This window comes from Aythya marila (assembly GCF_965140915.1).
Source record: "Aythya marila genome assembly, chromosome: 14".
NCBI classification, from domain to species: domain Eukaryota; kingdom Metazoa; phylum Chordata; class Aves; order Anseriformes; family Anatidae; genus Aythya; species Aythya marila.
In genome coordinates this window covers 13,296,030-13,308,832 of record NC_139055.1, presented here as the reverse complement: position 1 = coordinate 13,308,832, position 12,803 = coordinate 13,296,030, and the positions used below count along the sequence as shown (strand labels likewise).

General features: G+C 45.0%; 1 protein-coding gene across 3 annotated transcripts in view; it reads left to right on the top strand.

The window, feature by feature from the left end:
• The window catches only part of GRIA1 (glutamate ionotropic receptor AMPA type subunit 1), a gene marked incomplete at both ends in the record, with an annotated part of 120,543 nt that overhangs the window by 55,615 nt on the left and 52,125 nt on the right, over nt 1–12,803 (top strand). For all 3 annotated transcript variants that reach the window (XM_082771452.1, XM_082771450.1, XM_082771451.1), the window contains 3 exons: nt 1,476–1,715; nt 3,133–3,317; nt 8,205–8,258. In XM_082771452.1, coding sequence (XP_082627578.1) covers nt 1,476–1,715; nt 3,133–3,317; nt 8,205–8,258 — 479 coding nt within the window. The remainder of the gene's footprint in view (nt 1–1,475; nt 1,716–3,132; nt 3,318–8,204; nt 8,259–12,803) is intronic.

The window sequence follows — 12,803 nt, the reverse complement described above, 5'->3', positions numbered from 1 at the left end:
GCTGGCAGTAGAGAAGTGGGAAACAAGGTGATCTTATCCAGGATGGCCATAAGCCAGTCAGCGGCACTGACTTCTGGTCTTCACTGGAGAGACAGGGCTTGGACAGAGTCCAGCTAAGCATGGAACAAGCTCACATTTAGGAGCCTGTTTTCAGCCACACGTGCAGAAGAGTTGGTACTGGCGGCTACCAGCAGAAACCAGGTCAAGGGATTCCCAAGCAGCGCAGAGCACTTGCCAGGGGACCCCAAAATGTCACATCCAACTTCTCACCCTGCACTCTGCAGGGTGAGCTGGGGAGCAGGGCGTGAAATGTTGAGTCAGGATAAATGTCACAGCCAAAGGTCTTCAGAGGCAGAGTGACAACAGGAGGAGACACAAGTGCCAGGAGTTCTGACACAGGGAAAATGCTGTCACTGCCACCACCTCCAGCCTAGAGATTTATTGATAGTAAATTAGGATGTGCCATAAACAAGGGTGATATTAAATGAATCTGACTGTCTCAGGGACTAAGTTTTACAACCCAAAGTGTGAGCTTTCTCTCCCTCACTGAGATCCTGAGGCGTTTTCGCAGCAGCTCCCACGATCTCATTAAGTGCTCTCCTGAGGAAGGCTCCGACCCAGGAGAGCCCTCTCTGTGTGGCAGGCTGCTGCCTGCCGAGATCAGATGCAAATATCCCCTGGAGAACGTGGTGTGCACCCTCCAGGAGCAGTCATGGAGACCTCTTGGGTCACCACCATTGCCTCACCAGGTCCACAGCCTCCTCTACCACAGCTTTGGAGGAAACCAGAAATTGCCCATCAGGTGTCCTCAGGTACCAATGCACGCCTGGTATCAGAGGTCCAACCTCAGTGCCACCAGCTCCTGCTTGGGGACAAACCTCACTGGAGCTGTCTTGTGACAGCATTGAACCTAGGTGATCCTTTGCCCTCTCAGGGTGGGCTCAGCTTCTGAGGCCAAACCCGTGGCTTCCTCCTGGAGTCACTGGCCACAACGGGCTGTGTTGTCCTGCACATGCTTTCTTTCTGCTCCATTAATGCAACTGGGGCTATGATAGAAAGCTCCAGCTTTCTCCCCCAAAATAAAACAACTCCAGGGGCCAGACATCTGCCATGCCATGGCTTGGTGAGCCACCACACTTTTGTTCTTGGGGCTTCCCTTGTTCAGATAATACACGTTTTCCCTGAATTGGAAAAGTCTTCAGCAGAGGCCTGGGGACACTGTATTCCAAATCCCAAATCCTTTCTGCCTATCAGAGATAAAGCAGGTCTGTGGAGTTCAAGGGCAGAGCATCCCATGGCCACAAGCCCTGATCTTCATGTGGCACAGGTTTCATTCACCAACCCACAGGGCTCAAGGAATGTGATTTAGTCCTGACAGGTTGCAGCTTATCTCAGGGAAAAGGTTTATTTTGATGGTATTCCTGATGAACCTTCTTGTCCTTCTGCTCTCATGACATTTCTCTCTGCTCCTCCAGTTTGCTCACAGTTCTCCAAGGGCGTCTACGCCATCTTTGGTTTTTATGAGAGGAGGACTGTCAACATGCTCACATCTTTCTGCGGGGCTCTCCACGTCTGCTTCATAACGCCCAGCTTCCCCGTCGAAACGTCCAACCAGTTTGTTCTCCAGCTTCGCCCAGAGCTCCAGGATGCCCTCATCAGTGTCATCGAACACTACAGCTGGCAGAAGTTTGTGTACATTTATGACGCTGATCGGGGTAAGTCACAAGCACCCCAGGAGAATTACTGTGCAATTACATGTAGTGCTGTAGATAGAGTCTGTGGCTCAAGAAGATGCCCTACTATAGGTTGCTGGAGATTGAGAGGCTACCTAAAGGCAGGGTAAACCTATACCTTTCCTGTTTTTTATTCTTTTTCTAAATATCCATTACTGACTGTTGTGAGGGTGGGACATTGATATATAGAAAAAAAAATAATCAGATCCAGTACCTCTGGGTTCATAGAGTCAGACCAGAACCCAGTAACACAATGGAAATATTTCATATATAAGAGGCTTGGGTTTCACATGGGGAAATTGTTTATATTTAATACATCCTATTTTCATGTCTGTTCAACTCAAGACCACTGAGTCCTGAACTTATGAATGTGGACAGCTGCTAAGGTCTCACCTGAGCCCCCACCCCATGATGATATATGTGTATGTTTGCAGTGGTAGTTTGGAAAACTCCAGGTTCTCTAGTTAGTGTTAGTTGTCTGCTTAAAATAACAAAAGCCTTTCTTGAGTTCTATGAAGATATGGGCTAACTTTTGAAACCATGAACGAGGCTAGTGAGTCATTGCTTTGTGATTCAGTTTCCCCAGCTCTCAGATGCCTCTAAAGCTTGGAGGCTGAGAGCAAAGCAGCTTTGTGAAGGACAGTACAGAGGTAAGGTCATTCACAGCTATGTCCTGGAAGTTATCGTTAGCCCAGGATGACGTTAAGAGACAAGTATATGATGTAAAAGCATCTCACCCAGCTTTCTGTTGTCTCAAGGGATGGACATGCTGTGTATCCCAACAGAACAGCAGTAGGCGGGGTGGTCTAGCAGAATGCAAAACAGTGCTATCTGTATCTCTTCTGGAAAGCTGTGCATGTAATTTAGGCAAGATCCTTTAAAAAATAATGAAGTCTTCCAATGCAGTGTTTCAAGGAGAGACAGGGATGCTGAATATGATTGTGTACTGTGATTGTTAAGGAAGTCTCTAACCCTAACCCTAGGAACATAGAGCCTAAATAGATCAAAAAATGAGAAAGGAGCTATGGCCCAGAGAAATGATGTGATTTGGATAGTGACAGACAAGAAGACAGGGATTAAAACTCTTATCTGAATCCCACAGTGAGGCCTGATCCACGAGACTGATCTGTCAATTACAAAAGAAAACTAGGCCTGGAATCATCCTATTTTCCTGTGCTAGGACAGAAAAGGCAGAAGCCATTAATTCTAGGCCAGCTGTGTGTGGGCAAAATGCTAGACTATTATCTACTCGTTCGAGTTCTACTGTGCGCTTGTAGTGCTATATCCAGCCCAGCATGGGACAGCTGTGCAAGCTATCAGAAGGATGGAAAAATGGCATTGTAAAACTACACCTTGGTTTTCCCTCTATTGTCCTCTTCTCCCTCTCTTCCCGTCACAGGATTGTCAGTCCTACAGAAAGTGCTGGACACTGCAGCCGAGAAGAACTGGCAGGTGACAGCTGTCAACATCCTGACGACAACAGAAGAGGGCTACCGCATGCTCTTCCAGGAGCTGGAGAAGAAGAAGGAAAGGCTGGTGGTGGTGGACTGTGAATCTGAGCGGCTGAACATCATCCTCAGCAAGGTTGTGTCACTGTAGATCTGCTGGGAGGGGGCTGCATGCACTGCAGAAGTTTTTCTTCCCCATTCTTTTCTGATCCATGTCTCATTGCAGCTCATTATGCGTCTGTGTGAGCATTGGAGGTATTTTTCCTTTGTGTTATTTTGGAAAGTGTAAAGTCATATAAGTACTAGCAGCTCCTGTGTATTCATGCTGAGTGAGCTTTGCTGCTTCATGTTCCTTACTTGTCTGACTCCTCTTCTGAGTACTTCAACTCCCCTTACTCCCCAACAAGTTTGCTTTGTGCTAATTCCTCCAAGCAGTGCGCACAAGACATGGCACTTTCTTATTCTGCTGAGTTTTCTCAGGTTTTCCCACCCCCTGTAAATTGGAGTGGAAGTGTGAATTGGCACTGCCAGACTCCTAGTCCTGCAGACTCCATGTGCAGCACCAAATTCTCACAACCAGTGCCAGCAGGAAAGAGATGGAGAAGCTTTATGGCACATGTAGTGTCCTTAGGAGCACTGCCTGCAAATGAGGCTGGAGCCCAACACTGTCCCAGGGCATCCAGCCTGCAGCAGGATCAGATGTTCCCAGCTCCCATAAAGACTTCAAGCAAGAGAAACTGGTTCATTCTCATCCATCTCCTGGCTGTTTTGTCAGCTCAAGGCCGACAGTGTGATACTGCCATGAGGCAGATAGGTATGCAACAGAGGACTCAGCATCCCTGGTTGCATGCCCAGCCTTGTCAATCTAGATAAATCACTCGGTATTGTAGACCCTTTTTTTTTTTTTTTTTTTTTTTTCCCTTTCCTTCCCTCCATGCCTCTCTTAGTGCTTTCCCTGAGTCCTGAATATGGACTTGTGCGGACAGGAGACCAATGCAAGCTCACGGCAGGCCTATTCTTGCAGGGTTTTGAGTCCCCTCTTCAACTCCAGCCACATCTTGCCCTCTCACACATACAGCCAACGTCTTCTCAAGCTGCAAATCCCATCCCACATGGTTTAGAAAGGGCTCAGCAGTGCCAAGCAGCCATTGCACGGTACCTCCCACTGTCATACTTCTTATAACCAGCTCACTTATCTCGTGCTTCACACATCATTTTGTCTAAGCTACCTGTCACCTCCCGTCTCACACTTCAGCTGCTTGCTGTCTGGGGCAAGGACTGCCATTTCATCAGCCGCACGGCTCGGTGACGAGCACGATCCATCCTTGTTGGATGTCTCTGGGTGCTACTCTGCTATAAATCATAACAAAGGAGGCAGCAGGTTTTAACCTCAAAGTATAGGTCACACATGAAAGAGACACCAGATTGTTCTGGAGGGTAAAGCCTTCAAGTCTTCTCTCTGACTATGCAGCAGCTGTAGTTGAACAAAATCTTTGACAGGACCTGGTAGTGAATTTGCCTTTCTTGCAAGCTTTCGTATAAGGTATATCAGATTTCTAGGGTTAATAATGTTGCCTTTTCAAATCTGGTTTGTCTAATAGAAAGCAAAGTTCCATAGTCAGGGGTTATCTAGTTTGCCTAATATGAACAGGAAAAGAAGTCTCTATTTCAAACTTCTTCACATAGCAGAAGCAAGAGTTAAATTTACATCCAACTAAAGTTATTTGCATGACCCTTTCTCAAAAATAAATAAATAAATAAATAAATAAATAAATTGGTCCTGCTGTTCACCTGTTTCCAGGGAAATAAGAGATGATGCTGTGTGTTCCTGCATAAAATAACAATTCCAACTGATCTCTGTGCCCAGGGGTAACCCTTCTGTTAGGGATAGGGCTGTAAAGATTTTTCTGACCTCTGCAATTCATTCCTATCCTTGTTTGACTTCTTGTTCTGAGTCCAGAGGGATTTCTGGAGCAGAGGCAGTCATCCCAGTGTAAGCAGAGGATGCCAGGTCTCTTGCAACATGGGGATGACCAGAGAGGGGCAAAGATAGTGTTCGGCTCATTATCACAAGAAATTCAGCTGGGACTTAAACTCAGGCTGTCAGCTGTCTCTCAGCTCCCCACACCAGCAGCCTCTGCATGGATGTCACTGTTTTGTTTGTCCTGTCTCTTTGAGTGTCTGAGGTGTTCAAAGAGCTGCCTCAGCCTCTCAGGGACATTTTAATGCATTTATCTTTTTCCCTGACAAGCCTGCCTCTGTCTTCTGGTGGCTGTGGATTTGTGCTCCCCAGTGAACAGAAGAGCTGGGGATGGCTGTTAAGCAGCAGTCACTCATGCATACACAGCAGTGCTTGCACACATGTTTAGTTTCTTCTGCATACCACCTGCATGTAACACAGATAACCCCCACTGACTCCAGCGTGGTGGTCCTCCTGCTCCAGAGACCTTAGCTGATGAAGGTGCCAGCACTCAAAGTGTTAATGATACATGGAAAATGACCCGATTTCTTTCTCCTCTGTCATGTCTCAAGGGCATGATTTATCTTTACCAAGGTAACTGTCATTTATGAGCCAGGCTTCGGTTCAGGGCAGGATATCCGTGGGGCTGCGCTGTGTAGCCTTAATGGGATAAATAAGCGGTGGGTTGCATTACATCAAAGCACTATATTGTTTCTTCCTTGTCTCTCATTAAAATGAATAACTGGAATTTCTCCTTTGCTACTGTTTCACTCTGAGAGGATTTCTCTCTAATAGATGTCAAACTGGCCCATTAAGAAGTGGGTAATGAAACCTAGGTGGCCCAAGCGAGCTATCAGCATGCAGCCCAGCACAGCCTCTCACTACGTCCAGCCTAAGTGATAAATGCTATTATAACCTCAGCTTGCTACTGCCATCCGGACACATTAGGACTGAGCAAGCATTTTAAAATAAATTAAGATCACAAATAACTGTGTAAAACACAGGAAGCAAGCCTCATAATTCAGGTGGATGGGCTGCAAGATTAACAGCTCAGGGGAAGCTGGTCGGCAGCCCTCTCCGGTTCATCGACTCTGACACCTAATAAAATAACAAAGAGGGAGTTTGGGCAGAAGGAGCCAATGCCATCTATTGTTGACACTGGAGAAATGGAGAATTGGATCGTAATTCTTAGGCATTGCTGTGCCCCAGAGATGCTCCTTCCTCCCACAAGTTCTGGGACTTGCTGCAAGTCAGTTGCAGTTGATGAATGGAAGGGGACAAGTTGAGTCTGGTTTTGCTTCTCAGATCTGGCACTAGAAGATACTCAGATGGAAAATTACCAACAATAAGAATACCTGTCTTTGGTATACAGAGTTTTTTTCTGAGTGCTCCAGACTCCTCTGCAGTAGCCATTCTGCGGGAGCCTGTGGGGAGAACCACAGGACAGTGAAGCTGGTGGAGCCGAGATTAGTTGTGTAAGATACTGCTACTAAATGAAGCCTTCAGTGAAGTTAATTGCAACCCCTACATTAATGCTGGGAACCAGATGAGTTTTAATGTGCCTACAAGAGCACTTCATCAGAGAAAGGCTAAGGCAGATGAACCAGTTGCACAGAGTGAGTGTCAGCTCATTTATAATCCATTTGGAAATCCCTAAATGGTTGCTCATGATAATCTGGGAGTGCAGTCCCATGGGAAGGATCAGTCTGTGCATGCGTGCCCTGGTCTTTGATGCTTCCCAAACACCTGCTACCAGCCTAGGGTGTGAGAGAAATCCCGGGTAGACCCATCTCTGGTCAAATCCAGCACGGCAGTCTCTTTGTCATTGTTCTGCTATGAGGATCTTTCTGGCCTCGCTGCCATTCCTGCAGACTTTGCCTGAGCATTAGCAATGCAGGCAGTAATTCAGAAACAATTCACACAACAATGGAAATAAAGGGGTAGTGCTGCTGGCAAGGAAACCTTATGGAAACAGTGCAATTCCCTGAGAAACTGACAATTCTTTTTTTTTTTTTATGTGCTTTTTTCAGTGTTTTCTTTTTATATGTGGATTGGTTCAAGTGCAGATGATACACAGCTCTAAGTAAACTGGTAAGAATTTAAGAGTACTGCTGGAAATCAGTAGAGAGAAATTTCAGTGGAAACCTAGAGCCAGCAAGCAGAATGTGATTTTCACTGTATTCTTTCTATATTGTTTGAATCAAGGAAGAAGAAAACCATCAGGGACCATCTGATCTGTGACCCTCTCCCCCATAATCATAGGCAACCCTATATAGGTGTTGCCTTTCTATCTAGACAAGGGAAACTTTCCCAGCTACCAAGCTAACATAGGAACTTTCAAACACTACAGATCTGTAAGCAGTTGTATTGATAAAAGAGAACATAGATCTGACTGTACAGGCATCAGGGAGAACAGAGCGTGGCAAAGAGCATGTATTGCGACGCCATGAATATGAAGTTATAAATAATCTCAATGAATGTGCAGGGAGAATCCTCTGTTGAGTAACTTGCTCAGGCAGCTTTGTTCTGGAGATATGGTTTGAAGCTACCCCAATGCACTAAAGGAAAAAAGCTGCCCTATAGCTGAAACCTGCAGGTAAGTGGCTGTGGCTGGGACTCGTGACAAGGGAATGTACAGAATGGCTCTCTAGTCTTGCTCCATGTTTCAGTTGTGGTCACAGGACAAATGGAGTCCAGCTCTCTACTTTCTTTCTTTATTGTCTGTTTAAAAAAATAAATAAAATAGCAGTCTTCTTTCTTTATTTCCTTTTTTTTTTTTTTTTCTTTCCTGAGCCCAAAAGAAACAGGTTGGTTCAGGTAATTTACTCTCTATGCCTATAGAATCTGCTTGGGAATCTTCTCTGGTCTATTTTCAGGCTTGCTTCTTGAAAGTGTAAAAGCACTGTCCTTCCTCTAAAAAGACTCTGAATTTTTATTTTACTATGTCTTCCTCTCCACATCTGAACAGTCTCATTGGGAAAAAAATGGGTAGGAAGGGCAAATAAATGAAGGTCTACTTCCTTACCTGGTCTTTGCTAAATATCCTTGATTTTCATCTTGCAGATCATCAAGCTTGAAAAAAATGGGAATGGATACCACTACATCTTGGCAAATCTGGTGAGTTGAGTATTGCTTATTTTTCTTTCCATTCTCAGTGTTTTCATTGGTATCTCATACTTTGCAAAGCACTATATTTACAGTTACTGAGATTGAAGTCTTCTTAAACCATGTTTTAGTGGATTAAAAAAAAAAATACCAAAGTCCTTTGCAGTATTCTCCTTGTGCTGCTTTCTGTCTTGAGCCAGCAAGAATATCTCCAGGGTATCTCCAATGTTGCTGGGACTTTTTGCCTGCAGATTCAATCTGTATCTTTTCAAAGCCAATTAAACCAACTGTCAATTAACGCCTGTTGGGATAATGATTTTTTTTTTTTTTTTGCATGTCATGGGCACCTGAGCTCCTGGCATTGCTCTCCCAGCTCCTTTCAGTTGGGCCACCAAGGAGTTGTTGACTGTTGGTAACAACTTGCATTTCCCAGCTGCTTTCAGCTTCATCTCAGTGTTTCACAGCCAACCTGAGAGCCCCACAAAGGGCAGACTTGTTAATGCTGATGCACCAAGATCCCTCTGACCTTCCAGTTGTAACTATTCTGCAGCTTGGTGCTAAATCAAATCTGACTGTCATGGCTCTAAGGGAACCATTGGATTTAAGGTTTTCTTTAAGGAAAGGGTTGTTCTTTTACTGCAGGGAGGCATTGCCTGAGGACAGAGCTGTGCAGCAGCAGCAGAGCCGTCTTTATGGAGCAATATGCTGTCCTCTCCTGGGTGGTTAAAAATTTTCTCTGCTTAGGGAGGTTTGGGAAGAGATGAGAGAGAGGAATAGCCATTGTCCATGGAGCAGATGAAGGATTTCCATCACACAGCTCCTGCCCTCTCCTCCCCAGAGGTGTCTGCCCATCAGGGAGGGCAGCACAGCATGGGCTGGTGTTGGCACTCAGGGACTGACCCGCTCTCCCAAGGACTCCTGATGTGCAGAGTCTGAGATCTGGGGGGTCTTCTGTCCCACAGGCTTGGTGCCAGCCTGTGCCATGTCTGTGGGGATGTGGTGTGGTGTCCATGTAGGATCTGGAGCTTTCTTCCCTCCCACAGCTGCATCTGTGAGGCAGCACGTCAGGGCCAGGGTAATTAAACTTTAAACTAGCAATTAGTCAAGCAGTTGCTGCTGTTCTCCTTCTCTCAGTCCCAAGATAACTCTGTAATTTACAAGACAAAAATGGCCACATAATTACCCCGCAATGCCCTGCTACTGACCCTGCATTTCTGCACTGGGTGCCTACCATGTAATTACAAAGTTAAAAATGTTACATTGTGCAGGGGAGACATGCAAACTGCAGAGCAGCCAATAACTCCAGTTGCTCATTTAAAAAAAATATATTTATATATTATTTGCTGTAACCCAGGTCCTAGTCCTCAGATGCTTATGAAAGTCCCTTCATTAAAGTTAAGCAGGGAAGCTACCTGAAGTAGCTGCAGTGCGCGCATCTGTGTGCTTTTATGCATACCCATGCAGAAGGCTAAATGAGAATGATGTCAGCTCTGCTCTTTGCATGGTTTCACAGGGATAAATACGTTAAAGGCATGAGGTGGTCTGATACTCAGGTGATGGAGTTGTGAAGGACATTTCCCTCTGTCTTATGATACTGCTCTCTCCCACTTTCAGCCTGAGAAAGCAGACTTTTCTCATCTTTAATTTGTTTTCTTAGCCTTTGCACAAATGCTGAGAGGACAGAGATGTCTAGAAGAGGGCTGCATACTCAGCCAACATGAATTATAAATAATTAACTCAGAGCAAAAGGCTTTTCATCTCTTGAGCCCCTCCACAGGGATACTATGCCTCCCAGACATGGCTCAGTGGGGGCTGCTTTGGGTGCCCAGGACCCACAGGGACTGACGTGACCGCCAGAAACCACTGTTGTTTGCTATGCTTTTCAAGCAGCTTTGATTTTGCAGGGAGAAGAGGAAGGGTGAAGGGAATAAAAACTGTTTGTTTTTTTTTCCTGTTCCTTAAAGCAGCAATGTACAAGAGCCAAACTCCTGAGATAGAAAGTTTAAAAAAAAAAAAAGAAAAGAGAGAGAGAGAGAGAAGAAAGAGGAAGGGTAATCAAATAACTTGGGAAAATGATGGGGGGGGGGGGGGGGAAGGGGAAAAAAGAAAAAATAAAAAAAGGAGTAACACTCTTGAAGATTAAGAAAGCCCTTTCAAGGACAGAACAAGCTTTGAGGTTTTGCCATGCACATGGGCAGGTTCAGACACCAAAAGCTAAATCAGTGCCTGTGATGTGCTGCACCCACATGAGAGCTTAGTTCTGCAAGGAGGTTGGCAAAAAGGCTGTGATGATTTTGTGTTCCTGAGACAGCTGTGGTGGTAAGGCAGGACAGCAAGCCTGCCATACAGAGATGGCGAGGGATGTTATATGGGACTGGCAGAATGTGGGACATCAGCATCTGGGAGGGTTAAACCAGTGTGATTGCTGAAATCCAAGAGATTATGATAGTTTTTACCCCTCTTCTAAGGACATCTCATTGCTGGATTAGAGCCTTCGGAGGGTGTAGCATGCAGTAATTTATTCACACTGACTCATACATATAGTGGATAGACCTTAAACACCCCATATTTTCCTCTGTAGCCAAGTCCTTGGAGGACGGGGCGTGCATTGCCCACACACACACACACGTTCCCACATGTGCATACACGCACACATAGAGGACAGCATGGTTTTGGGGAAGTGGCTCAGACTGGAGGGCTGGGTCTAAAGAAAATAAATTAAGAGTTAAGAACTGTAAATGCCTGAACATTTCCAAATCAGTTATTTCTTGTCCTCTGTGCTGATTGATGGAGTCCTGGTTTTAGGATTCTCATCCCATACAGATATAAGGCTCTTAGCCCTGGGTAGGACAGGCTCTGCCATGTGCAAGTCAAATGAACCCTCATGGTTCGTGGTCACCAGTCTACCTGCACCAGCCAGAGCAAATGGATGGATTTTCAATACCTGTCTTTTTGCTACATTTCCTGAGACCTTCCCCATGGGAAAAAAATAATGGAAATGACACACTTGAAGCAAATGTTGGGAAGTGTTTATGGATATCCTCCTCCCAGAAATCTTATTTTTGGCGATATTTTTGTTCAGAGCTATACTCAACCAGAGTCAGAAGCAGCGTGCTGCTGTCCAGTTAGCTCCAAACTGGTGCTGCATCAGGAGTGCAAAGCAAGGGAGGTTGTAAGGAAATGCACAAGCTGAATAAAGCCTGCAAAAATCATCCATGGAACATCTGAAGACAGAGGAATTCTCTGTCTGGTCACGGACAATTCATGAACAAAGAGGAACTGGCTTGCATTAATCACTGCTTGTTTGCCCAGCGGTTGCTGTCGGGCAAGCTGCAGTAAAGCACCAAGCAGAATTTGACAAGTAGCAGCAAATGAAAGCTAGTATTTCCTAGCAGGAACAGCTTTCTTTTTTTTTTTTTTAGTGAAATTGCTGTTGCCAAGGTGAGACAATAATATCTCTGTGTTCACAAACAAAATGAAACCATTCTGCACCTTAGGCCATGGACAAACATCCTTCTCTGAATCTGCTCTGCCTGTTAACGACACAACCATTCTTGTGTGCTCAGCCTTGCCCATCCCAGGAAGGTTTGTCTCCAGCATCATCACCAGGACAAGTGTTCATGTGAGCATTTCTGCCTCTCCTTGGGGCAAATCTGCCACTGTCTGTGGCTTTTGCAAAGTCATGAAAAGCAGAATCTCACCCAGTACCCATTAGAGTTACCTCAGTTAGCTTTTACTGGTTGCCAGCCTGGTTATTTGTCAGGTATGCCAGCACAGGGCAGTTGCATTCATCTCTCACTCTCTCTGTACTTTTCTTTTTTCTTTTTAGAATTCAAAGAGGTTTGGCAACTTTAAAAAGTGTTTGTTTTTGTGTGTCTTATTTTTCTAAGCTTTGTTTTCAGCTTTTGAGAGCATCGTCTAGCAGCCACAAAGAAAAAAAAATATAAAGTCAATAGTATCAGAGGAGCAAGCTTAGAAACTTCTGGGATTTCTTTCTTTTGATGTTACAGACTTGTTCCCCATAACCTTGGCTTCGTGTATCTGTTTTTCCTACACCAGGGATGTAGGTTGACTACTGTCAGTAGTGGGAGAACTTCAGCTCTCTTGGGCAGAGAGAGAGAGAGGAAAATTTTTGTCTTAAAATAAGTGACATTCTTGTGACCTGTCTTTAAAAGAAAAATATTAAGGACAGCTGCCACACACGGTGTTTCAGCCTTTTTTTTTTTTTTTTTTCTTGATGCATTAGTCCAGGTTCTTCTTTTAGCAAATGCTCTTGTTTGAAGTTGAATAGATAAGTGTCTGAGATTGCTGATGCTAGGGGTAGTGAGGAAACATAAAGATAAAAACAGATTCGATTAGTTAAGTAAGCATTTTTTCCTATGCCATTTTACATCAGCATGCGTGAGTGCTGAGTTAGGCCATGGACAGAGTTCCACTTTGCAAGCAACTGTAATGGTTTCGGAGGTTACCAGCACAGCAGCTTTGAGAGCAGAGAGGCTTCAGCAGGAGTCAGGCAAAATCTGCTGGTTTGGTTCAGTTCCCCTGTGGTTTAAATGC